We start from the raw sequence: 26,716 nt of genomic DNA on the forward strand, positions 1-26,716 counted from the left end.
TTTACATTAAAGTTAACGTGTTTGTCTTTGTTGGTTAATGAGCAGATAAAGTTGGACTCCAAAATATCCACAGAAAACAAGGTATTAATTTCAGCGACTGAGATTGAGAAGACATTGGAATTTGTGGAGATAAAGCATCACTTAGAGTTTCTGAGGCTGGGAGAAGATCACACACATCACAGTGTTCTGTTGCTGGAACAGAAGCTGAGGCAAGCTGGTCACTGCTGATTAAACTATTATTTAAAGACCTGCTTAAGAATTGATAACTATGGTCAAATGCAATAGCCCTTTAAACTACCCTGGCCCTTGTAAAAATGTATAATATATTTCTCTTTAAAATATAATTCTGATTGAAAACTTTCTCTAATTGTTGGCTCCTAACTGTATCAGAGCAAAAGATAATACCGTTCAAAAAATAAAAAGGTGGGTTTATAGATAATTGTATACACTTTACCTCATCAACCCAGGTCCTCTAAAATTATTTCCTTCCTAACTGTATCTGAAAATGTAAAATTTCAATATTACTCAAGTTTACAATTCTCTAATCAAAAATATAACTTTCCTTTTTCCATTTTCTCTTTATTTAAACTAGCTGTGATTAACTCTAGTGTCTCCTGTACCCTCCCAGGACTCATTTATACAACACGACATCCACTTAGTAGACTATGCATGCTTCTACACCTCATGGTATCTGCCACGAATTCTTTATCTATCTTTTTAAATCAGGATCTCCATGAGATCAGTGCCCATAAGCACTCTTGGGAGACAGAGAAATATCAAGGAGAAGGTCGGAGGTCCAGATGTTAATCCACCAGTAATCCAGACTTCTTAGAAGAAAGACTTCCATGTAAAGGACTGTCAATTTCTCTAGGTAAAAAGGTCCAGGGACAGGAGAAAGGACATATGCAGAATTGAAATTTCTTCTAGTAGACCATGAAAACTAGATTGTTCAAACTGAACTTATATTGGAATAGAATTTGGCATAGATAGCTCCAGTACCTTGTAAGAAAGTCTAAAATCAGCCCTTTATTTTCTTTTTGTTTATTTTTTTCACTTTTGTAAGATAGCTCAAAAGATCTATGCCTTTGAAAAGAATTTCTTCCTCCTTTTTTTTCTCCAGTAAAAATAATACATAAAATAAGGAATAACTTATATACCACATTTTAGAAGTCAGTTCCATTTTCAGATCTTCTATGACATCATAAATAATTTGTCAAAGGAGATATCCTAATTTTTGTTTCATGAAATGGAAAATAAACACATTCACCTATGTTACTTCTCTTACCCCTTCCATTTAAATTATTAAGGATAAATCTAAATCAAATTTTTGCAAAGCAAATATATGAGGTCAGGAATACAATCTTCTCATATTGGGAAAAACTGCAGCAAAAATAGGATACTCTATTGATTTAGAGGCTGTTAAATATTTACTGTTGAGTTGTATTTCCTAGAGATAGGTTGAAAAAAGAACCTATATATGCCCTGAGTTCTGAAGAATGGGCAACCCAAAATTCCTTCCTGATTTATGATTCTCAGAAATTATAAAATCTAAAACTAATCAAAGGAAAAAAAAAAAAACACCATCTTAAGACACCTTTTTTGTTTTATGTTTATATCTGGTTTTCTCCTAATTTTCCATCCAAATACATGCTTTCATGTATTTTTTTTTTGAAGTCCTACTGAGTAACTTTGACAGTCACAACCCTCCCCAAACTGCTGAGTCATCTACCATCTGTGAAAGTTAGCCACTCCCTAAGCTGAATATGTCTCCCGAAGATAATGTTGATTGTCCGTGGCTGGCGGGATTCTGGGACCAAGTAAGAGGACTTTTTTTTTTTTTTGTCTTTGCCACATACTTAATGTTTCTGTCATTCCTACATGAATTAGACTAGACAGTTCCATATGAATTGTCTGTCTCTCTCTCTCACCTACATTTAATCTCTCCAGGTTCTACACCTTAAGCAAAAATGGAGAATGTTCCAAAGGAAACCGTGAGTACATGATTAACCTGTCTTCTTTAAACTTCCTACACTGTCTTTCACAGGGTCAATAAGAAGTCTTTTTTGGGAGGGGTTTTTAAGAAGTAGAGAATTTTAATTTTAGCTCTCTTTTCATGACTGTTTAACTTTGAACAATGACCTGATGTCTATATAACACCAAAACCCAGCCATGACTTAAGTCCATTCCCACACAGAACAACTAGGTAACTGAAACAAAATGATACCCAATAAAGATGTTTCTCTGTGGAGTGATCTGGTTCTACAGTCTGACTAGTAATGGCAGTTCACAGAGTAACATTTGCAATTAGGAGGAATAAAGAGAGACTAAAATCTATACTCCGATTATTAAGTGTTCTGGCTGGGGCAAGCTAGGGAAAATGGTACCTCTAACCAGAAGAATGAGGGTGAACTGTGGTGATTTTGCTGGATATTTCACAAACAGCATGGCTCCCTTAATAGGAAAGTGACACTTTATGTTGTTTGATAGTACAAGGCTTTATAAATACAGAGGTGCTAATTATTTAAAATTTGTGATAATGGGTTAGAAGATGGCTGAACTCTTTATTTGTAATGTTTGTAAATAAAGCAAATAAAAAAGAGTAAACAATGCTTTATTTTTAAGTATGAAGAAAACAATCTGTCAAAATTTTGCATATAATATCATTCACTATTTTAACTGCAAGCCATTCTTAGTTATTCATGAAATTAAGTTCAGAATGATCAGCACTTTCCCACACCTTTTTAGCCTTTAAAAGCAATACAATTACATTTCTATCTAAAATTCTGTGATTTGCTCATTCAAACTTGCTCCCTCATCAGCTCAATTTAATTCTGTTTATACAACTTAATAAATGTTAGCATAAATGAATGTGAAAAATTGAGTGTTTTAAATAATCAAGGATTTTTAGCCTAGACAGTAGCTATCTATGGTTAAAAATCACGTGAATACACCACAGCTCTTCTAACAATAGGCATTTCCAGGCTTAAAGATATCTGAACACAGGTTCAACATGAGAGAATGCCTTGGGATGTGTAAGAAGGGCAGCACACTTAAGATTTGAAATGGCAATAGACAGAAGCTTTTTAATTTGCAGGTTTTGGAGAGCACTGGGCCAAAAGTTTTGGAGACAGCAGAAGAGATCCAGGAGAGACGTCAGGAAGTGTTGACTCGGTACCAGAAGTTCAAGGAGCGGGTTGCAGAGAGGGGTCAGAAGCTTGAAGAGTCCTATCACTACCAGGTCTTCAGACGAGATGCAGATGATCTGGAGAAGTGGATCTTGGAGAAACTCAAGATTGCACAAGATAAAAGCTACGAAGACCCAACTAATATTCAGGTCACTAAGCTCCATTAACTTCCACAGAGCAAACCCTAAGATCTCTAAGGAGAAAAGCAGATTTTTCTTGATGTAAATGTTAAAGAGTGGGTGTGAGTCTAATCAGATTCCGTTCAGAAACAAAACAAAACAAAAATAAGCCAGTGGAGTGTGAAGTTAAAGAATTGAATTAAGAGAAAATCTATGGGTCCATCTCCCTTTATAAAGTTGGAGGGTTAAGACAGAGAAAAAAAAAAAAAACTCAAACAAAAAGTGGCAGTCTGTCATTCATTGAAAACATGGAAGTAGTTCTTGTAATGAACTCACATTCAGACCGTACATTTTGGTAATGTAACTGTTTATCTGGTTAACTGGGTGGTAATGTAATAGAGAGATTAGACTATCTGTTAGGACCAGTAATTCTGCCACTACATAGCCCATGTTTGCAACACCTGAAACTTCAGGATCTTATTTGCAAAGGAAACTCATCCTTGATAGTATTTAATAAATGTAATATTCATCTGAAATTAAGCTGTGGGCAAAATGGTAACTAAAAATCCCAGGAATTTCTGAAAAACCATGTGATTTCAATATTCTGTGACATTCATAATGGAATTGGGGTAAAGCACCATCAATGTTTTCTGAAGCAACTGTTCTGTACTTTTCTCAGAAAGACATGAGTTCACTAGATTTTTTCCTAGGTTTTTCCCAAATGACTATTCATGGCTCTTATTAAGGGCAAATGAGAAGTCCTAATAGATGATATTTGGTGGGAGCTACCTCCCCTTTCTATGCACTAGAATTATCACATGTGCCGTAGTCATGATAAGAAGAAAGGGTTACATTTGCCTCAGAGTGGCAACTGGTACTGGAAGGAAGCACTAGAACAAGAGCCAAGTATTGGACTATATTAAGTGGATCAATTTGCACATAACAAGAACAGAGCCCAGAATGCCCCAAACATCTCAATTAAAAAAAAAAATTATGTTTAACTATTACCTTTCTCATTGGGCTCTACTTTCAATAGAACTCAGCTTTTCCTCTTTTCTGAAGAGTAAAAACACTACACTCTTTTATTCACATTAATCTGTTGATCCTTTAAAATAATAAGACATTTACTGAAAATTCCCTAAGGACAAAAGTGGGGATGGGAAAAGACTTTCTCTGTAGCCTCTGACTTTGAACCTGGGACCTTTTGAGAGCCTGTGTTCCACGACTCTACCAAAGCAAACATTTCCCACCAAGACTGGGCTTCATTAACTGTAAACTCTGATTTCTACACTTCAGGGAAAATATCAGAAGCACCAGTCCTTTGAAGCAGAGGTGGAAGCAAGATCATTCATCATCCCTGACCTGGAAAGAACCAGGGAAATCCGATTTGCTGAGGGTCATGCTGCCTATGAGGACACCAAGGTAAATGTATGGTGGGGCTCTCAAATAGAAATTTCTAATTGTTGATTATGTTGACAGGGCTCATTTCTCTTATCTTCTGGATTGAGGCAGAAAAAATGATGGGATGTCCTTGTGTTCCTTGGACTTCATAGTTCCTTGAAGAAAAGAACTATGAGACAAAAGCTGTCAAGAAATGGCACTACGTTCCTTCTCACGCCACCACAGATCAAAATGGCTCATGACGAAGCCCACGTCAAGCTGTTCCACACTTCCCACATCAACTGGCTTTCCCAAATGTCCTTTCTAGCTATTTCTTCTGACCTCAGTGTCTTTGTCCCTTAAATTCTTCAAACAAGGATGCTCTCTCATTTTAATCCCCCCATCATTTTCCCTCTGTCTCTGATACCTCTTTCTTTTCACACTCCACGCCCTGTGACTACTATTGTACCTCTCCAAACCCTCCCTTTCCGTTCCTAACATTCCATGTATTTAGAAAGTCTTCCCTGAATACTCACAACTGAAGATCATCACCATTTTTATAAGCATTTACTACTCTGTAATTTATCCTTAAAGTAACAGCTATTTTCTGACTTAATCCACATACTCTTCCAAAGGTTAACATGATAGAGTCAGAATCTTTTGGTGTGAGTGAACTTTTTATTGCTTATATATTCTTTAAATTGGCAAGGCAGATTTGCATTACCTATTGTGAAACCGACCTGATCTTTCTACAGGTAGCATAAAAACTCTGCCTGTTTTACTGTCAGTAAAGTATAGCCAGGGAACACTGACTTTCACCAGAACAGGATTTTATTATAAAGAACAACTCATTAAAAGAAAGTCACAAAACTTATTTATTTCTATGAAACAGAAATAATGTTTGCATTATTCACAGTTTCATAGGTGCCCAACCCCTACATTAGTCAAAATGTTTGAAAAATGTTGGAAACATTGTCACGTCTGTCAGAATAACTAAAGCCGTATCAGATGGTGCCCCACTGCAGGGTACAGAGAGAAATATGCTGCTGTAAGCAAAAGAGTAGTTGAAAAAGGTAAGACTCTTAAAGATATTGTGTAGATGGTAACTTTAAGTTCACAAGATAGGTAAATGCATGATGTTCTGAGCTAACCTGGCATTCAAAGCCTTCTATAAAGCCTCAAACTATATAGTTCCCAAATACTCGTACAGATTTGGGGCCAATGATTTCTTTATAACTTAGCAAAATGGCTGGTATACTTTCTGGTGGTATACTTTTAGTTTGTACTAAATTACTTCTGTGCTTTTGCCATTGCTGCTTGCTGTGCTTAGCACGCCCTGTGTCTATCATCTATCTACATGTTAATTTTTTTTTTCTGTTCCTTAAGGCTCATTTCAAAGAGCAAATTTTATGCATCCTTTCTCCTTTCCATTATATTGTTTGTAATTATTCCATTTTCTAAAACCCCACGGCGTTTTTCCAAAGTTTTCTTTTATGGAAGTTCACATTTGTCGTGGTTTACTAGGTATTTCTCTCTCTCTCTCTCTATATATATATATCCTATTTCCTCCTTTAAATATTTGTAGAGCAAGGAATGTATGCATAAATTAGAGTAGAATTTGCATCCACATCCCTTTCTGCACAAGTCTCTGAATCTGTCCCTGATCCACAGCCCCTGAGTGGTTCTGCCTCTTTCCCAAAAGGCCCATCTGGAGGAACTGCGTCGCCTGTGGGACCTGCTAGTGGAGCTGACCCAGGAGAAGGGCACCCGGCTGCTGCAGGTCCTGAGACTCCAGCAGTACTTACAGGAGTGTGCTGACATCTTAGAGTGGATCGGAGACAAGGTATAGGACTCAGCAGTAAGCCCAGGGGACCTTCCTCCTCTCTGTCCTGGGCTCTACATGGCACCTTACTGCAGACTACTCACCAAAAAGTCAGTGTCTGCTCTTGGACTTTGTTCCTTGGAAGAAAGAGGAATTTTGGCTAAGATGTAGGGCTATTCCAGAGATGACTATTGTGGCAGGCAAGTCTAAATGTATGGATCTGAATGTGGAGAAGGCCAGACTTACACAAAGATATTGCTTTGGAAGATGATCCAGATCTACCCTTCTTCTATCTCCATGATCTTTAATGGCATCTCCTATGGTTTTGCTCTTACTCTGGTCCCTGGCTGAGAGTGTTGACAGCACTTTCTATAATCTCTTATCTCTCCGTGTCTATTAACTATGGGGGGTCTTATATTTCAAAATACTTAAAGAATAACCCAAGCATTAGGACTGAAGATTTACACAAGCAAGTACTTAGTGCAATGATTTTCTAGATACTCTGTACTTTGCATTAAGTAAGAATAAGATGAATTTATTCTCCATATTATTCCTGGAACTTTGGCCAACAGTGACTCCACTTTGGCTAAACGATTCCCTCAAAAAGTATTCCTCCATAGGCCAAAGAGCTACCTCAGAAAATATATTCCTAGTTCTCGCTCTTGCCAGAAGGGGTCACCCATGGTCCCCTAGTGTTTTCATCTGAGTTATCGTGGGAATACAAGCAGGGGCTGGGAGGCTTTTGATCTGTAGGAATGCTTACATAATTGCTGGCTATTTGGTGAACTTGTCTGTGTCTACAGGAGGCTATAGTCACTTCAGTGGAGCTCGGTGAGGACTGGGAACGCACAGAAGTTCTGCATAAGAAGTTTGAAGAGTTCCAAGTGGACCTGGCAGCTCGAAAGGGGAGAGTGGATGGAGTGAACCAATATGCCAATGAGTGTGCCAAGGTGAGGTGGGAGCAAAAGAGTCTTCCCAGGGAGGGCATTCCGATCCCTAATGAGAACTTCTGACTATTAGTAGATGGGATATGAGGGAGATGGGACACTGAAAGAACATGAGGAACATGGCCTGAGCAGTTTCCTCCACCTCTGGATCCACTCTTGTCAGGTCAGTCTGCTGAAGAGGAGGAGCATGTGTGTGTGTGTGAGCACAGAGGAATTATATCCACAATGAGCAAGAATAAAGCTTTTGTACCAGGAAGTATTAGTATTTATGGGGCAACTTCTTCATAAAAAGGAGTAAAGTTAAAGTAGCAGAGAATATAAAATAATGTTGGATTATCATATATACACAATACCATTATACATGATTATTTGGTGGGTGAAGGGGAAAGGAGGTAGAAATACTTTTATTTACTTCAGAAAATATTTAAAGATGTTTGTAATCTCTGAATCTTTTGAGCAAAGACTCAGAGTGGGAGTAAATAACCCAAATGTATCAGGAAAACTAGGAAGCCAGTTGTAATACTCAAGAGATGCTTGACTTCTGCAATTATAAGAGGTGTTCAAAAGATGACTTTTGTTATCAGTATATATCGAATATTGCAATGTAAATGAGGTTTCTTTCTTTCTTAAAATATATATGCAATTTTTGGCAACCTTTGTGCATGTATAGATATATGGATATATACACATATATATATGTATGTACTTATATAAAATACATATATAAAATAAATGCCAACAGTTGGCTATATTGTGCTTTTCTGTTTATGGTTTCATGATGATTGCAGGTCTATAGTGAGAATGATCATTCTGTTTGATAGAGCCAAGATTTTAGGATGAATGAATGCTGAGTCAGAAAAATAACTTAATGTTTAGTCTACATTTCCTATGGTCCCTACATTTTCTTCCTCGACCATTTTTTCTTCTGTTGTTATCTATTACTTTCTAACTGAAAACAACAAACATTGTATCTGTTCCTAAATTCAGTGAGTTGCACTTTTGAGCTGCTCAGCCAGGCTGTTCTCCTGATCACCAGGTGTTCCCATGCGGCTGAAGTTATTAGGTGCCTCAGCTGGAGTTGAGCATAAAAGCGGGGCTTCTTTCTATGTCAGGAGCCCTGATGAAGATGATGAAAGCTTCCTCTGTGCAGTTTCTCATCATCCAGTAGACCACACTTCTTTACAAGCTGGTGTTCTGAGGCTTCCTAAGGCCTAGGTGCTGGAGCCCCCAGAAAGCCACTTTCTGCACATTTTATTGGCAAAGAAGGCAAAGGCCATTCCAGATCCAGGACTTGAGGAGACTGACTCCACTTTGTGAAAGGAGAAGTGGCAAAATGTCATGGTCTTTTTGTAATTTACACAGAAAGAATCCAGGACACAGTATTTTTTCTGCTTTTTTGGAGGGGGGTCCTACACTGCCATAGCAGAAAGGACCATACACTTAAGAAGGAGAAAGTGGAACATTCTGTCTGAGAGGCCTGGGAATAGGAATGGAAATGGGAAGAACTGGGGACAGGAATAATAGGGAGATGGGCCTATAAGAACTCTTCAAAATTGCCAAGTATCAAAATAGGCTGATGCTACCAGCTTAATCTAGTATTCACATATCTCTTCTGATGGCTTGCAAAAATGCCTAGAATTTTCTTCAAAATTGTCTGTGTAAGTATGTGTCTCTATTTCTGGGAAGAGAGAAATAGCTTTCTTTGGATTCTCAGAGGTGTTAGGAACACAACAAAGTGAAGAATCATAGTACTAGAGTTTGGGAAAATTAACTCATATTTCAGAAAGGGAATTTTTCTCTTCTTGGTGGTTACCAGGAATTTCAGAGGATTTGACAGAGAGCAACAAGGTGGAGCCCTGAAAACAACATCAGCAGCCTGTGCTTGTAGGCTGGTCTGGGTCTGTGGGCAGCCTGTGTTTGTAGGCTAGTCCAGGGCTCTGGGTGTCCTGTGCTCATAGGCTAGTCCGGGTCTGTGGGTGTCCTGTGCTCGTAGGCTGGTCCAGGGCTGTGGGTGTCCTGTGCTCGTGGGGTTGGTCCGGGGCTGTGGATGTCCTGTGTTAGTAGGCTGGTCCAGGGCTGTGGGTGTCCTATGCTCGTAGGCTGGTCTGGGGCTGTGGGCAGGGGCTAGTCCAGGGTTGTGGGCACTGGAAGCAATATCTGACCTGTTGGCTTTCTAAGTTTTGGTGATATGCTTCAGGTCAGAGGTAGGGGGCAGGGAGATGGTGGTTTTCAGTGTCTGGCTGTAATGGTCAGTCTCCACTTCAAACAAAGTATGAACCAGTCTAAAACAAGAAGTGTTTAAATTATTTTTAGGTAGCCTCATCTTTTTATAACTCCACTGTTGGTTTCCTCCCCCAGGAGAACCATCCTCAGCTGCCCTTGATTAAGTCTAAGCAGGATGACGTGAATGCTGCCTGGGAGCGTCTCCACGGGCTGGCTCTGCAGAGACGGAGAACCCTGTCTGAGGCCGCAGACCTCCAGCGGTTCAAACGGTATGAATCTGGCTATTGCTTTCCAGAAAACTTTAAAATAGCATCATGTTGGTTATTTGTATTAGCTTCCTTGTACTCTTGCTAGCAATTAGTGGTTGGCCAAAGTGGATCTCGTGCTTGCCTCTGAGACAGCAAGGGAGAAGGTAGATAAGGCAATGCCATGAAGATTGGAACCCAAAGCAATTCAAAGATAGCACCGCCCTGGTGATTCAGCTGTGGAAGCTCTGCAGAGGCGAGAAAAGCAGACTGAGAACTAGAGGGTGGTGGAAGGTAGTCTTGAGAAGAAGAAGAGCCCTCATAGAGAGCTAACCCAGATATGCTAAGTTGTCTCCGGAAGCTTAACTGTCAGGAGGTCCATGTTCCTAATATCTCAGTGGAACTAACTACTAAACAAGAACGTCTTCTGTTACTTTTTGCAAGTATGTAGGAAAGCAATATAATGGCTCTTGGTGAAGCTGGAGGGTCCTTGCCGTGTGCTCTGTTATCCTGCTCCCCCTCACAGCCTGCCATCTTTTTCTTTGGTTGGAACTCTTGCCATTGTCTGACAGGGATGTGACTGAAGCCATCCAATGGATCAAGGAGAAGGAGCCTCTACTCACCTCTGAGGATTATGGTCAGGACCTTGTTAGCTCTGAGGCACTGTTTCACAGTCACAAGGGGCTTGAGAGGAACCTTGCAGTCATGAATGACAAGGTAAGCCACTGTCAGAGGAATGGCTTGCCCCTTGAGTTAGAAGAAGCACATGGTGGTCATCTTGCCTAGTACCAGGCCTCCAGGGGACACAATAAATTCTCTCTTTCATCCACAGAAGGAGAGAGGGCATTTAGCCCGATCTCACCTAATGGGGACAATACATACGTGTATACTGTGCCCCCTGGGTAAGGGGTTCTTTTACAACTGGAACTTTACCTTGGAAGTCAGAACAATGTAATCTAAAAATTTGTACCCTCATATTAATTTGAAATTAAAAAAATAAAAATAAATCTCTCTTTTCAATGAAAGAGAAATTCTTTGGCACTGAAATATATACTTTTTTTTTTTTTTTTTTTTTTTGCAGTTTTTTGGCTGGAGCTGGATTTTAACCTGCCACCTCTGGCATATGGGGCCAGTGCCTTACTCCTTTAAGTCACAGGCACTGTCCCAAAATATATACTTCTTTATTCTGTCTGTTCCTAACTCACACATGGATACTGGATACTCCTTATTTTTATTTAAATTATTTTTATTCAGATTATACATACATAACTTGTATTCTATGATATTTTTCTGATCTTTTTCATGATTTAAAAACAAAAAGTGGATACCTCCACTGATGGTTCCCTAATCTCACCCAGTAAAATATATCTTGTAGCCAGAGATTCATTCATTTCATCTACCAGTGCTGCTTTCTTCTGTTGCAGCTGAAACCTGTTTCTTTTTCTTCTGTACTCAGGAGAGCAGAAAAGTATTCTCTTCTTTTCCTTTTGTAATAAATTCCAAGACATTTACAGCCAAACCCACCTTTAGATTCCCCTTTTAAATACTAGACCTAGAGGAAGTGGGCACAGACAGGCACATGAGAGCTTGGAATAGGCCTAATTTCTTGAATGATCCACCTTTTCCTTCTTCCCTCACAACTTCAGCTATAACTGAGACCAGTCACTCCCAAGTACCCATAGTGGAGTCAGCCCACAGAAAGCCCGACTCTCGCTGTGCTTTAAGTACAGCCCTGTCCCCATACACAGTCTCTGCAAACTTCCACCCTTCTACTTCTTTCATTCTTCCCCATTTTTGTTTTAGTTTTTGGTCTTTTTCCCTAATGATGCATGATAAAATCCCATAATTTAGTGAATAAGGTAATGAAATCCCACACCCTTGATAAGGTCTGATTACAGTAGAGTATTATGAAAGGGGTAATAACATGTGGAAAGTCACCCATATCCACACTTTGCCCTAATAACCCTGCTACTCAGGAACTGTGCTTATAATGGTCTGGCACTGCTGGAATTTTCTTAATCTCCATGGCAGATTTGTCTTTCTGACTCCCACAGTAATAATTAGGGAAATGGTATCAAGATGGTGAAGGAACAACTTAGATCAAATCCTTGCCATGACACTTGCCGGTTCAATGACTTTGAGTAAATAAATACTTTACCTCTTAGTTTTCATATAAAAGAGAAATAAGAGTGATTACTACCTCATACTATTATTAAAGGAAGAATCTACAATAGGAAAATACTTGGGAAGTGCTTAGCACAGTGAGAGATAAAAAGTACTCCATAAAATGTAGTTATTAATGGCGTGCATTAGTATGTGTATGTTAATATAAATATATCAATATAAACATATTTATAAGTTATCGTTAGTCATATGATTGTTTAGCCTTATTTCTTTCACAAATCTTTGCCAAAGGGAGTCAGAGTCCTTGAATTTCTCACTCGGTTTCTTTTTCATCCCAAAGGTGAAGGAGCTATGTGCCAAAGCAGACAAGCTTGAGCTTTCCCATCCTTCCGATGCACCTGACATCCAGCAGATGAAAGAAGATCTGGTCTCCAACTGGGAGCGCATCCGGGCCTTGGCTACCAGCAGATATGCCAAACTGCAGGCTTCTTATTGGTGGGAATTTCCTCCTCTGTAGGGCTCTGTCTTCTCTACAGGGTGTAGGTGTTAATATGAAAAGCAGAACTACTAGTGAAGGGAGTATGATAAGATAGTGAGGGGATCCTCTCCTCTGTCTCCTCAGTAGAGGCAAATGATTCAGTTTTCCTAAGGAAGCTTCTTGTGGACTGATACAACACAGCAGTCCTCACTTTAACCAGAAGCTACTGTTTACCTTATTGCTATGATTTAAAAATCAAATGATAATTTTCTGGAATAGGTAGCCATTTTGCAATTTTTGTTTTTCATTATTAATAATAGGATTTAAGGTGAGCTGAGACACATGAGGAATCCTAGCCCTAATTCTAGTCCCCGTCCCCACAGGGCACTTCCTGTTATTTACATGACATGTGTTTATTTACTGGCTGCATTATGAGTACTTTATTTCATTTCAAATACCTGTGGGGTGGGTATGACCTTGTAGTGATAGAGAAGTAATTCCCATGTGTCACATGACACACCTTCCCTAGTTATATACAACCCGGTGTGGAAAGCTTACAACCTGCACCACTAGAGGACCTAGACTGTGACAGGAAGTACTGGGGTGTGGGGAGAGCTAGGATTAGGGTGAGGAGCAGTCTTAGCTCAAGACAGCCCCACCCCTTTGTTCAGAGTCCTTTACCTCATCTTTCACACAGGTACCAGCGGTTCTCATCTGACTTTGATGAGCTCTCAGGCTGGATGAAGGAGAAGACGGATCTGATCAATGCTGATGAGCTGCCCACAGATGTGGCTGGGGGGGAGGTCCTGCTGGACAGGCATCAGCAGCACAAGGTAGAAAGGAACAACCCCCCAGCAGGAGCAGGGGGTGAAGATTGATTCCATGCCAGGAATGCCAGAAGGTTTCTTGCTACTTTTTTGAAATGTGTCTTGTGGCCAACAGCACGAGATTAACTCTTATGATGACCGATTCCAATCTGCTGATGAGACTGGTCAAGCCCTCCTGGATGCCAATCATGAAGCCTCTGATGAAGTTCGGGAGAAGGTAACCGAGTTTAACAGAGTTTGTTAAATTTCAATCACATATTTAGTCCTCACTTAATGGCAGAGCAATATGATAATCTCTGAATGGGAGGAGGATAGAAGTCATCTGAACATGTTAATAATATGTACCCGATTTTATGTCACTCCCTTTCACACATAGTCATCCATCATTATCCATGGGGAATTGGTTTAAAGACCTCACTGGGATGCCAAAATCCATGGATGCTTAAGTCTCTGATATAAAATAGATTAATATTTGTATATAACCTATGTTCATCCTCCCATATGCTTTAAATAACCTCTAGATTTATAATGCTTAGCGCAATGTAAATGTCATGTAAATAGTTGTTACACCATATTGTTTAGGGAGTAAAGATAATGACCATGTTCGTACAGATGCAATTTTTTTTCAAATATTCTCTATCCATCATCAGTTGAATCCACAGATATGTAACCCACAGATGTGAAGGGCCAACTGTACTATTTTGGATAAATTGAGTTACTTGACATTCTTGGGTCATGATGTATGCTTACTCAAAACTAAGTTTTTAATTCACCAGCCCCCTGACATCTACCTGATAGGAAACCGATGTACCATTTTGCCTTTTGACACCTTTTGACATATGCTCATGTCTAGATTGTAAATTCTGTAAGGACTGTACCTAATCACTTGTGTGTCCTCTAGACACTTAGTACAGTGCCTGGAACATGGGTGACGCCTGTACCTTTTCTTTTGTCCTCTATACACCCCTCAATTATGCTGATATTTCTGTGTCGTATTTTTCAAATGTACATAAATTATCAGGAAAACTTTAAATACTCACAATTACACTGGACGAAGACACAGGTTTGCCCTCTTTCTAAGTTCCTGGATCACAGAGCCTTGCTTCAGCCCTCTGACCCAGAGAGATTTTTGCTCCAGTCACAAAGTCCAGGAACTACTTGGGATGAGAGTAACAATCTATAGGCCATTTTGCTTCTCACTTGATGCCAGGCACAGCCTGCAGCACTGTGCAATGGGTGAGGTTGAGATAACTATGTTTTGTATTCCTCTAGAACTCTGTGGGGATATCATAAAACAGGTTTTTATTAGTAACCCATTTCTTCCAGACAAGTAGCTGAACCCTAAGTCCTTGAAAACCTATTATCCTGGGATTCTCAGAACTTGTGCTGATTTTTTTTTTTTTTTTGGATAGATTTAACACAAAAGCAGAAACAGCTATCCTATATTGGAATTTCTTGGGCAGATGCTTGGGCAGAAACAAAGGCTTTTTTATGGATTTGAGAATATCTCTTTTCTCTTCCTTGATGGTTCTGATTTTTTTTAGACTAAAATGCAGAATGCTCAATTTGACATTGTAAGTGCTTTATGAATTTCATTAAGCGTCCACCTTTTTTTATACACTGCACTTTTTTCTAGAGCACAGTGTACAATCTAATTACTTGGCGTTCCTACAGTATTTTATCACGGCATCATGTTCCCCTCCGGTCCTGCCGCCTGCTCCCAGCCCTTGCTACCTTCAGTCTGTTTGGTGCAAGACTTCCCGTGTTTTCCTGGACTTCTACTCCCTGGTGTCCTTACCAGAATTAGTCTTTCCTTCTTACTTTATACTTATTAAGCATATTGTTACCTCTTTCACGGCATTTGTTCCATTTTTACTGTGCTAAAATTATGTGCTTAGGTGTTGAAACTTTGAAAGAAAAACCTATTTTTTTCTTTTTTGTATCCTTCAAATGGCTTTGTGTTTATTAGATGCTCCATTAACACAGAGTAACCTCAGTGACCTTTCTGATCCATTGTCTTCTCCCTTCCGTAGATGGCAATACTTGCCAACAACTGGGCCGCCCTGCTGGAACTGTGGGACAGGCGTCAGCATCAGTATGAGCAATGCTTGGACTTGCACCTGTTCTACAGAGACAGCGAACAAGTGGACAGCTGGATGAGTAGACAAGAGGTAAGAGCGGGAGGGTTCCAGCCAGCCTCAAGGAATCATTTCTTCTACCCCACACTTACACCCCATGACTACTATGAGCACCCTCACAACCACTTCTATGGGCCAGTATTTGTCCCAGGAACTACAAAATTATCCAAAGAACAAATGATAGGCCCTTTCTGTATGGCTCCTACAATTCCCTCATGGAAAAATACATATAAAAATACTTAAATACATAGCAGAGAAGGTTTAACTGAACCGTAACTGAACAGAAGGCAAAATGAATATCAAATTGATGGGGGGTCAAGAAGAGAAAATTGTGACTAGTTTGAGTGGAGAAATTCCATGTGGACAGACTCAGAAACAGGTAAGAAAATTGTGTGAGAACATCAGGAGGGAGGCCTGAAGCTCCTACTGTTTGAGGCTAGTCTCTACCGACTGCCTGGTTTGGGCTAATTCTTGCATTTTTTCCAGCCATCTTCTCTCCCTCCTTCCTCCTTGTCTCAGACATATTCCAAGGAATGTTCTTCCCTCATGAAGCACAGCTGGCATGTGCCTTTCTGTCCTCTACAGGCCTTCCTGGAAAATGAGGATCTGGGAAACTCACTGGGCAGTGTGGAGGCCCTTCTCCAGAAGCACGATGACTTTGAGGAAGCCTTTACTGCCCAAGAAGAGAAGATTACAGTAAGAAATGGGCCCTGGGCTGAGCACTGTCCTTCTGCTGTTCAGGTCACCTCAGACAATCCCTGGGCCTTTGTACAGAAAAAAGAAGGAAGGAAAGAAAAATCACTCTTAGAACTACTGAACATAGCATGAGGATTATTCTTAATTAAGTTACCTCCTTGTTTTATTCTTAGTAGTATTTCTTTGTGTTTTTAAACTCTTTGATTTAATTTTCTAAACATGTAAAATGTTGATATAGTGTGAAAGGTACCTCCTACTTACCTTTAAAAGAAAAAGAAAACAATTAAAACATCTAATAAAAGAATCACACCTATTTTTACTAATATACTTCTTATTCTACAAAGCATATTTGGAAAGTTTTCTGAGATGGCAAGTCATTTTTTTCCTGATTCAGTGCATGATTATATTTTAATTGCTTTTTCCTCTCTAGTAATATCTTACTATAGTTTTTCTTCTCTAGTAATATCTGCCTATGTAAGTAATATCTATTCTTTTCCTTTGAACATATTTTCCTTAATAGCATATCTACATCTTTGTGTTTCTTATCTAAACTGCTACACTGTTTTCCTATTAACCTCAATTTACAGTGTCCAGAAAGCCTGTCAATATAGAAGCAGGACTCAGAGGAATGTGAGGACAACTTCATGGGTCCAGCATATTGGATGTCTTTGGCTGTGTCCTAGGATGGTGCTGACCTTAACTTCCCCTCCCCACATGCACAAACATGCCATCAACACCCCCAAAGCAACAACAAAAATTCCAAGTCTTCTTAACCTTCAATCAATTTGGAGCTTACTATTTTCCATTGTTGATCCATATTCATGTTCTTTCTGCTTAATCTTATTGGATAAAGGCTAACACTATAAAATAATTTATTGTATATGAAGTGCTATTGTTTATTTTAGATTATTTTCCTATTCCAGTTAATTCGAAGCTATTTTGGGATATATGTATATATACACACACAAATATATATAAATTTATATATAATTTATATAAAATGTATATAAATGTATATATAATTTATATTATATATAATTTTGGGACATATATATAACTTATACATAATTATATATATAATTTTGGGATATATATAATATATATACACAAATATATATATATTTGCCTCTACAATTTCTTCTTCCTCTGCCCACATTGCTGGAGATATAAATATAGATATAGATACAGATATATATATCATAAAAGAATAGATGGATAAGTAGACAGATGGAAAAATAGACTTGTGCGACTGGACATGACTGTATTGTTAATAGTGCTTCCTCTTGGCAGTTAAGATTAGATCAAATATTTATCTTGTAGGGACATATGAACTCATTTAATATAGCCTGTTATATATTGTGGCACAGAGGACATGATTGATATCCTTTAGGTAGATTTTGAAATGCAATTAATTTATAACAGAAATCTGAATGAGGACTTTGATCTTCTGACCTTCCAACTTGTTCCCTCCAATGTTGTCATGCTTCGCCTTTAAACAGGCATCCCAATTCTGACCACTTACTCAGGGGCCAAGGGCGAAAAACCACTGTATTTCTTTTTCAGACATTAGACAAGACTGCAACCAAATTGATTGACGATGATCATTATGATTCAAAGAACATCGCTGCTATCCGTGATGGGGTATGTCCAAGGGCCCAGAGCTTCTGCCTGCCTGTGCACAGGGGTCGGAGAAACTGTTGGGGGCACGCTGACCAAGTGGGCATGGAATCTCACGTGCCCATAACTGGTTTTGCTAACAGTGAGTTTGCTCATGGTTTTTGCAGCTACTGGCCCGGCGGGACGCTCTGCGTGAGAGGGCTGCCATTCGACGCAGATTGCTGAAGGATTCTTTGCTTTTGCAACAATTGTATCAGGATTCAGATGATCTAAAGAACTGGATCAACAAAAAGAAAAAGTTGGCAGATGATGAGGATTACAAGGTAGGCAGGATTTTCATGCACTGGATATGTGTATCAGGAGTTAGTTACGTGAAATTACAGTCTTGGAGACAAATGGACTTCAGTGTTCAGCTGGGATCTACATTTTATAGACGAAGAAACAGGGGCTGAAAAGAGGGCAATGACTCCCCTAAGAGTATATATCCAGTTACAAATCCAGATTCTGGTTTCCCTATACCCTGCTGTTCATCAGCCCTTTCCTCTGGCACAACTTCCAGTGATCCTTAACAGAGTGGAGGAAGGATAGGGATGATCTTTTGTAGCTGCTGTTCTCCCTGTATCAGGTCATCTGCTCCCCTTTAACCTCATAAAGTAGGAAAATATTGTGTCTTATTTCAGCAATATATTCAAAGTTTTGAAAAGCTACCAAGAATTCAAAAGTATCCTAAAAGTTTGATATAATATAGAGATACAGTTGGGGGTTGGAAAACAACATCCCTTATTTTATAAATGAGGGAACCAGAATCTAGATTGGTAAGTAAATTGGCCAAAGAGATCCAGTTATTTAGAAGATGGTTTAACATAAAGGTTAGAAACATGAACTCTGGAGAAGGTAAACCTGGGCTTAAATTCTTACTTTAGTTTGTGTGACTATGGAAATCCCCGAATTATCTCTGAGCTATAGATTTCTCTTTCTTGGAGTCATACTGAACATATATTTGGCATTCAAAAATGTTATATAGGCTCAGTGCCTATAGCTCAAGGGCACCAGACATGTATACCAGAGCTGGCGGGTTTGAATCCAGCCCGGACCTGCCAAACAACAATGATAAGTAAAAGCAAAAAATAGCTGGGCATTGTGGCGGGCACCTATAGTCCCAGCTACTTGGGAATTTGAGGCAAGAAAATCGTTTAAGCCCAACAATTTGAGGTTGCTGTGAGCTGTGACAACACAGCACTCTACCCAGGGAGACAGCTTGAGACTCTGTCTCAAAAAAAAAATTTGTATAATATAAAATATTATGTGTACACATATATACTCACAAACTTTGACATTTGCTATCAGGCCTAGAATTATTCTTTAGATTTCTAGGCCAGTGTCTCTTTACTTTCCTAAATATTATTTAGTCTTAAATATGTTCTTCTGATCCTTTTGTTCTTATATCTTGATAGATCTATGAATATCTTTTTTAAATTTTTTTTTTATTAAATCATAGCTGTGTACATTAATGCAGTCATGGGGTACAGTGTACTGGTTTTATATGTAATCTGAAATATTTTCACCAAACTGTTTAACATAGCCTTCGTGGCATTTTTCTTAGTTATTGGGTTAAGACATTTATATTCTATATTTAGAAAGATGCACATGTACCCTTGTAAGATGGACCATACGTGTGGTCTCACCAATTATCCTCTCTCCACCCATCCTCCCTCCTCCCCACCCCTCCTTTCCCCATATTCTTGGGCTATAATTGGGCTATAGCTTTCAGATGAAAGCTATGAATTAGTTTCATATTAAGGCTGAGTACATTGGATACTTTATCTTCCATTCTTGAGATACTTTGCTAAGAAGAATATGCTCCAGCTCCATCCATGTAAACATGAAGGAGGTAAAGTCTCCATCTTTCTTTAGGGCTGCATAACTAGATGGCACATGTTTGGATTCTCTAAAGAAATTTTGCTACAGGGTATCTTGAATAAATATGGGGCAAATGAATTGACGACCCATGTACTTGGAAAGTGAAGGAAAATAATTTTCACCTCTCATGATAGCTCCCATTGAGGGTTAATGCGTGCATGGGGTATTTTATTCAAAGTGATCTTCAGGCAGTATCCAGGCTCAGTGCAAATAAATTCTGCATGAGGTAGCCGTATCTGCCACGTGTAGGTGAAGAGATGGGTCATGGGAGTTTTCTGAGTACTGGACTAGTGCAATTCTTCCTGGGATCCTCTTCTTAGTAGAGCAAGATTTATAGTGTGAAATAACCCCTTATCCTTAAAATTTCTTCCTCTCACTCTTCTAGTAATGTTTTCTTCTCCCCCCTATCTTTCTTAGGATACACAGAACTTGAAGAGCAGGGTTCAAAAGCAGCAAGTCTTTGAAGAGGAACTGGCAGCTAATGAGATCCTTCTCCATGACTTAGAGAAAACCGGCCAGGAGATGATTGAGGGTGGCCACTATGCCGCTGACAATGTGGCCACTCGTCTGCATGAAGTAGCCAGCCTCTGGAAGGAGCTGTTAGAGGCTACAGCACAGAAAGGTAAGAAGCAGGGGTCTTGGGGAAAGGCCAGTTCTTACATTTGAAACCCTCCACACTTACCTTCCTACCACAAATTTATCTGGTGACCTCTATGAGAAAGGATGCTGCCCGTTTGTTTCCTTGTGTCTTCCTTTTGATGGTACACAAGTTTATAAAGTCCACCTTCAACTTATCACACTATAGTTTAACATGATTTTCTGTTTTCTTCATAAATATAGAGGTTCTTTTGATGGGGTCTGAAATTACCTTTGTTCGCTTCACTTTTCTTTTTTACTTTTTTTTCTTTCCCTTGAACGTATCTTCATGAATTATAAATGCAGTGTTGGCAATGTACCTAAATGTAGTGCACAAATATTGGTTCTATAAACTAGACAAGACAGTATGGCTTGGGTGATTAAATTAAACATTACAAGATTGTTGGCGTCACTTGTGATATTCCTACAATATCTAATTCTTATAGATCTTGATCACGTTTTTTTTTCATCTACCTGAACATGTTCAGCCTCTGCGGAAACTTTTTTAAAAATCCCCACATCTCACAGCTCATAAAATTAAAAAAAAAATTCCCACGTCTTCTTGAATAGCCCCTACTTACATTTTGCCTCAGCTCTAACTCTATAAAATTAATCAATTGTTGGCAATTAACCAGATGTGAGTTTTCTCTGTCAATGTGCCCCTCGTTATGGATGTCAACCTAGGAACATGATTCTGCCCTGGTTATAGAAATGATGTGTCACACTTATTTTTTTTGGATGTCATTCTGATTTTTGGTTTAGGAAAACAAAAATGCAGGTTGGCTATAACAATAAGCTGTCACAACCACTTCTCATCAGGAGACACAATAACTGCTTTGCAGAAGCAACGCAACTAATTGCTCTAAGGTTATATAGCATATGGTAAAGAATTTAGGCAAACAGAATATGAACAATAAATTTTCTGGAAAAGAAAATTATGGGGCATGGTTTGTAATGAAAGACAGACACTATGGGCAGGATAGCAAAATTCGGTAAAAGACATTTATAAAAAGAAACTTCAAAATTTCAAACTGAATCAGTATTACGTAATATGCTTCCTGTAAAAAGGAGAATGTTGGGTTTGAATTCCTTTGAAAAAGAGCTCTGAATAGTGAGTAAAAAGTAATATATGAAAACACCAAAGATAGTTAAAATCTGACACAGCAGAACTATAACCTCACCAGGGAATATAATTTATTGTTTATTTTTGTTTTGAGAATATTTTTATATTCAAAAGCAATTTTACCATTGGAATTCTACAAATTTAAATGGACTTTTAATATAACCAAGTGCGAGAGGTTCTATTTTTCTCTTTGTAGTGTCAAAATATTATGTTGCTTCCTAATTTGAGGGAAAGTAGATTGCAGTGTGGATGGGGCAGTTACGATACTTAACGTCTTGTGCCGAATGTCTTCTCTCAGGGACCCAGTTGCACGAAGCTAACAAGCAGCTGCAATTTGAAAACAATGCAGAAGACTTGCAGCGCTGGCTGGAGGAAGTGGGGTGGCAGGTCACCTCCGAGGACTACGGGAAAGGCCTGGCTGACGTGCAGAACAGACTAAGGAAGCACAACCTCCTGGAGGCGGATGTGGCTTCTCGCCAGGTTTGCTGTTAGCTTTTTGGCCAATTGTAGGCAATCCTAAGTGTTCTGTGCACACCCCTGATAAGTAATTTTTATTAAGGGAACAAAGGACGAAAGGTAAAAGTTTTTTTATTTTTTTTTAATTTTCAGCTGGTCCACTGCCTCTTCCTAGTGTCTCCTCCACTCTCACCAGGAGACCTGAGTGCTCGGGGTCTTTTGTCAGAACTCTGTGGGCAGCCTAAGACCTGGGTGCCTCTTCTAAACCTAACACTCTTCTCTCAATCCAGAAATCTGAGTTTTATGTATAAGGGTGTCACTTTTTAGTTTTGTGTTCTTTGATAGGTCCATTTTACCTTTTTATTTCTCAGTATCCTCATCTGTAAAATAAGGGCTGGAGATAAAATTGCCTTTTCCTGTTCTGATAGGTGTATTTTGTGATTCGAAGTTTGAAAATACTCTATTTTGAATCTTACCATTTTTTTAAAGAAAATTGAAACCCATAGAAAGAAAACAACTTCCCCAATGTTACCGAGAAAACGAGCAACAGGGCAGGACTATGAGACAGAAGTCTAAGCTCCTAGTTTCAGGAACATGTCCACCAGCATCCCATCAGGTTGTCATTTAAAAGAAATCTATCCACTAAGTTTCTAGATCATGAATCCTGTATGTGAGTTTTGGAAGAATTCAGTGGAAATCCACTCCCAGTGACACAATTTCTCATGCCAAGAATCCTACCTTGTATTTAAAAATGACTCTGCTGTTTCCTTGAAAGTTCCACCAATTGTCTAGTTAAAACACACTTTTATGTTGTCTGCTTCTTGGTCACTCTGAATTAAATGTGAAAGACAGAATAACCTACAGAAAACAGGAAAAAAAGTCACTTATATACTTTTAGAAATTGATTCATGGGGCTTTAAATAAGTCCAAATCCTGCAGGTAGGAAAATCATAAAAAGAAGGCTTTGAAATCTGTTTGTAGGAACAGTTTCAAAGGAGGAAAAGATAAGATTTGTTTACTTTTTTATTTAAAGAAGAGAAGAAAGGACATTTTGAGGAAGATGAACCGTGCATATAATCAATTAAGAAATAGGAGTACATGTTTCCATTTGGGAAAGATAGGGCCCCTGATGTCTAGGCGCAGGTTCTCCTAGTGGGAGCAGAGCCTAACAGATGATACTTGCAAAGGAAATTTTAGATATAGAATGTTAAAGTTGGAGACTATCCTCTAGTCCAGTGGTTCTCAACCTTCCTAATACAGCGAACATTTAATACAGTACCTCATGTTGTGGTGACCCCCAACCATAAAACTATTTTCGTTGATAGGAGCAACATGAGGAACTGTATTAAAGGGTCACAGCATTAGGAAGGTTGAGACTATTCTAGCCCCAAGTCTTCATTATATAGATGAGGAAACTAAGATCAAAACAGGTGAAAGAACTTTGTCTAGATCAAATGGCAACAGACTGTCAGACAAGGAGAAAAAGCCACGTCTTCTCTGGCCCCAGCCTGTAGCACCTTGCACTACTTCAGAGGTTTTCAAAGAGTGTAGTGGATCCATAATAATAATGAGAATGGTTATGTTCGGAAATCACTCTGTTATGCGGTGATGTTTTCCAGTGTCCTAAGAAATGAGAAGAGTTGGCTAGTGGGAGATTTTAATTTTAATTCTTTAATTCTTAAAGCTAAGTATATGTTTTAAGAAGCTATTGATAGACATTTTTTCCCCAATCTGAGGAGAGATTGATCAAACTCTTTATAGATTGAGCACCAGATGGCAAACTAGAAAAAGTTAAATATCTAATGCTCCTACACTACTTGAAGAACTACTCGTATTACCACCCCTGCCCCCTAAAAGCCCAAGCAAAACAGGCAATCAAAAATTCTGAGTACTGGATTTCTGCCAGGCAGGCAGTTAGAGTTGACCTCACTGAAAGATGGAATGTATCTCTTATATCTATTTTAACACATAGATGTGCAACAGAAATTATATTTCCAGAATGATTCTTCAGAATTCTGTTTTGAATCCCTTCCTTCTCAGATATGGCCCAAATGGAGAAAACTAGGTAGTTACCCCGGCAATGCCTTTACATTTCTCTTTTTAAGATCCTGAGGTTTGTTTAACATGTTTCATCATGCAAGTATTATTTCTGCTGTGCAACAACCTTAAGCCTGAGAAGTTTCCATTTATTTACAGTTCCATCTCATTTTAAAGAGAGAGAAATAATATGGAAGGGAAGCTGAGGTGAAAAAGCTTCCCACTCCTTTTCTTCAGGCCCATGTTTATCAATACTCCTAATTAAAGCTCTGCAGTTCTGATTTTTCTGATTTCCTTAGAGCATTCTACAAATATTTTGACCTTTCTAAAATGTGTTTTGAGAACTGCTTTGCTACAAATAGTCGCCAGTTGAATGAGGTGGTCCTCCCTGCAGCAACCCCTCCCATCCTGTTTCACTGACTTAGACAGGGTTCCTAACACAGTACCTATGGGGACTGATTTTCCCAGGCCCCCTTCCCTCCATACCAAATTGCCGTCACTTCGCACTAAGCGATAGAATGTCCTGATACCCATTCTCTTTCCCTTAGGATCAGGTGGACACCCTCACAGACCTGGCTGCATATTTTGAAGAAATAGACCACCCTGATTCTGGGGACATACGGTCAAGGCAGGAGTCCTTGGTGTCCCGGTTTGAGACTCTGAAAGAGCCACTGGCCACCCGGAAAAAGAAGCTCATTGACCTACTCCATCTGCAGCAGATCTGTAGAGACACTGAGGATGAGGAGGCCTGGATCCAAGAAACTGAACCCTCAGCAGCATCCACCTACCTTGGTTAGTATAACCTGAGCAGTCTGAGCCATGAGGAGGAACCACAGTCTGGAGAGGGCTTGAGACCTAGGATATAATAAAAAGGGGCTGGAAAATTTTCTATTATGTTTTTCCCCAAATTTCCAGACTCATGAAAATTTGTCTAATCCCCCTTAAAAAGATTTTAAAAATATATACTAAAAATGTCACCTCCTAAAACTAGACATGAGCAATGCCACGAATTTAAGACCTCTGGGAAGTTCTCAGCTTTATGCTGCTTGCTCTGAAACTTATGTTATTGTAAAGGTCCTTTGCTGAGCAGGTATGGTTAATGTTTGAGACATAAAATGTTTCTGTCTAGGTTGTTGGTAGCTGCCATTTATAAACTATATGCTATTTATTATAAGAATAAAAGGGGTAAAGTGGCAGACAAGGTACAGCTTTTCATTTGAAGAGTATCAGTTTATCAGTGTCAGTACTGAGACATTTACATGGAGGCATAGAAAACAGTGTGCATAAATGGGGTGCTCCAGATGTATCTGGGAGCGTCGCGGGGGCTGGATAGTGCAGACAATGGAAGGGTTAGTCTGAAAAAACTACCTACAAGAGAAAAACCTGAGGCTCATCGAAAAGGCATAGAGAATTTCTAGAGAGAGATTTTAAATGGGAAGTATTGAGAAAGAAGGTTTGGAAGGAAGCAAGCATGGTTAGGACAGAGGGGAAATGAAGCAGACAGCAGGAATTAGAGATCTTAGAAGATGGAGAAAATCTACATATTTATTGTATGTTTTTTAAAGATAGGGAATAAGTGAAGTTATTAATAAGTTATGTCTAATCATTACAAATAAGTCATCAAATTGGTACTTTTGTGCCTTTTTTTTTTTTGAGACAGAGTCTTGCGCAGTTGCCTTGGGTAGAGTGCTAGGGCTCATAGCAACCTCAAACTCTTGGGCTTGACCAATTTTTTTGCATCAACCTCCCAAGTAGCTGGGATTATAGGCACCTGACACTATGACTCACTAAATTGTCTATTTTTAGATAAAGACAAGGTCTAGTTTTTGCTCAGGCTGGGCTGGAACTCCTGATCTCAAGTAATCTACTTGCCTCCCAGAGGGCTAGCATTACAGGCATGAGCCATTGTGCCTTTTTCACAGTGAAAAAAACCTTACATTTAGAGGATTTAATAACTTTGTGAAACATGTAGAAATTTACAAGTGAAGGATCCTGCCTTGTATACCAAAATGTACCAGAAGAAAATTGGTTGCATAATATAAGACGGATAAGCTAAGAATTTACTTGCATTTCTGTCGTTCTTCCAACAAAAATAGTGATTTTTCCATTTTCTTTGTATAATAATGAATTAAATTTTCTCAGTACAAACAGGCAAGGGGAATAACAAAGATGGATAAAGTTAACACAGATATTATAAACTTAAACCAACTCAATGATTACAATTGGAGGAAGAATCTTTAGATCCAAGAGTTGTAAAAAATGGAGGCACAGTACTTCCACACACCAGGATAATTTCAAACACTGAAATTTCTTTTGTCTGTAGGAAAGGACCTGATTGCCTCCAAGAATCTTCTCAACAGGCATGAAGTCATCCTGGCAGACATTGCCAGCCATGAGCCACGCATCCAGGCAATAACAGAGAGGGGAAACAAAATGGTAGAGGAAGGTGTGTATGATTCGTACCAAGTTGGCCCAAAATCATTCTGACACAAAAAGTTTGCACAATCTTAGGGTTTAAAGATTTAAAAATAACTGATTCATTTTCCTTCATAATCCTCTTGGGGCATTTCTGATAAATGTGTATATAACTTTGCTTGTATATTCTAATAAGAATCTGCCAATCTTGTGAGCCAGTATTCTATATTTTATAAAGCCAAAATTATAGAAATAAAATGTTTTACCCTAAATCATCAATATGATTCTTTGTAAAAGTTGTGGAATTTACAGAGGATAGTTCCAAAGC

General features: G+C 39.0%; 1 protein-coding gene across 1 annotated transcript in view; it reads left to right on the top strand.

The window, feature by feature from the left end:
- Positions 1 to 1,967: 1,967 nt before the first annotated feature.
- Positions 1,968 to 26,716, top strand: part of SPTA1 (spectrin alpha, erythrocytic 1) — a 66,152-nt gene continuing 41,403 nt past the window's right edge. The window contains exons 1-18 of the mRNA XM_003795381.1: positions 1,968 to 1,991; positions 3,095 to 3,334; positions 4,601 to 4,726; positions 6,387 to 6,527; positions 7,310 to 7,456; positions 9,812 to 9,945; positions 10,494 to 10,638; positions 12,386 to 12,540; positions 13,221 to 13,356; positions 13,466 to 13,567; positions 15,384 to 15,521; positions 16,074 to 16,184; positions 17,748 to 17,825; positions 17,969 to 18,124; positions 20,139 to 20,343; positions 21,779 to 21,960; positions 24,522 to 24,765; positions 26,297 to 26,421. Coding sequence (XP_003795429.1) covers positions 1,968 to 1,991; positions 3,095 to 3,334; positions 4,601 to 4,726; positions 6,387 to 6,527; positions 7,310 to 7,456; positions 9,812 to 9,945; positions 10,494 to 10,638; positions 12,386 to 12,540; positions 13,221 to 13,356; positions 13,466 to 13,567; positions 15,384 to 15,521; positions 16,074 to 16,184; positions 17,748 to 17,825; positions 17,969 to 18,124; positions 20,139 to 20,343; positions 21,779 to 21,960; positions 24,522 to 24,765; positions 26,297 to 26,421 — 2,589 coding nt within the window. The remainder of the gene's footprint in view (positions 1,992 to 3,094; positions 3,335 to 4,600; positions 4,727 to 6,386; positions 6,528 to 7,309; positions 7,457 to 9,811; positions 9,946 to 10,493; positions 10,639 to 12,385; positions 12,541 to 13,220; positions 13,357 to 13,465; positions 13,568 to 15,383; positions 15,522 to 16,073; positions 16,185 to 17,747; positions 17,826 to 17,968; positions 18,125 to 20,138; positions 20,344 to 21,778; positions 21,961 to 24,521; positions 24,766 to 26,296; positions 26,422 to 26,716) is intronic.

Source organism: Otolemur garnettii, unplaced genomic scaffold, assembly GCF_000181295.1.
Source record: "Otolemur garnettii isolate 467f Iridium unplaced genomic scaffold, OtoGar3 scaffold00091, whole genome shotgun sequence".
Taxonomy (NCBI): Eukaryota; Metazoa; Chordata; class Mammalia; order Primates; family Galagidae; genus Otolemur; species Otolemur garnettii.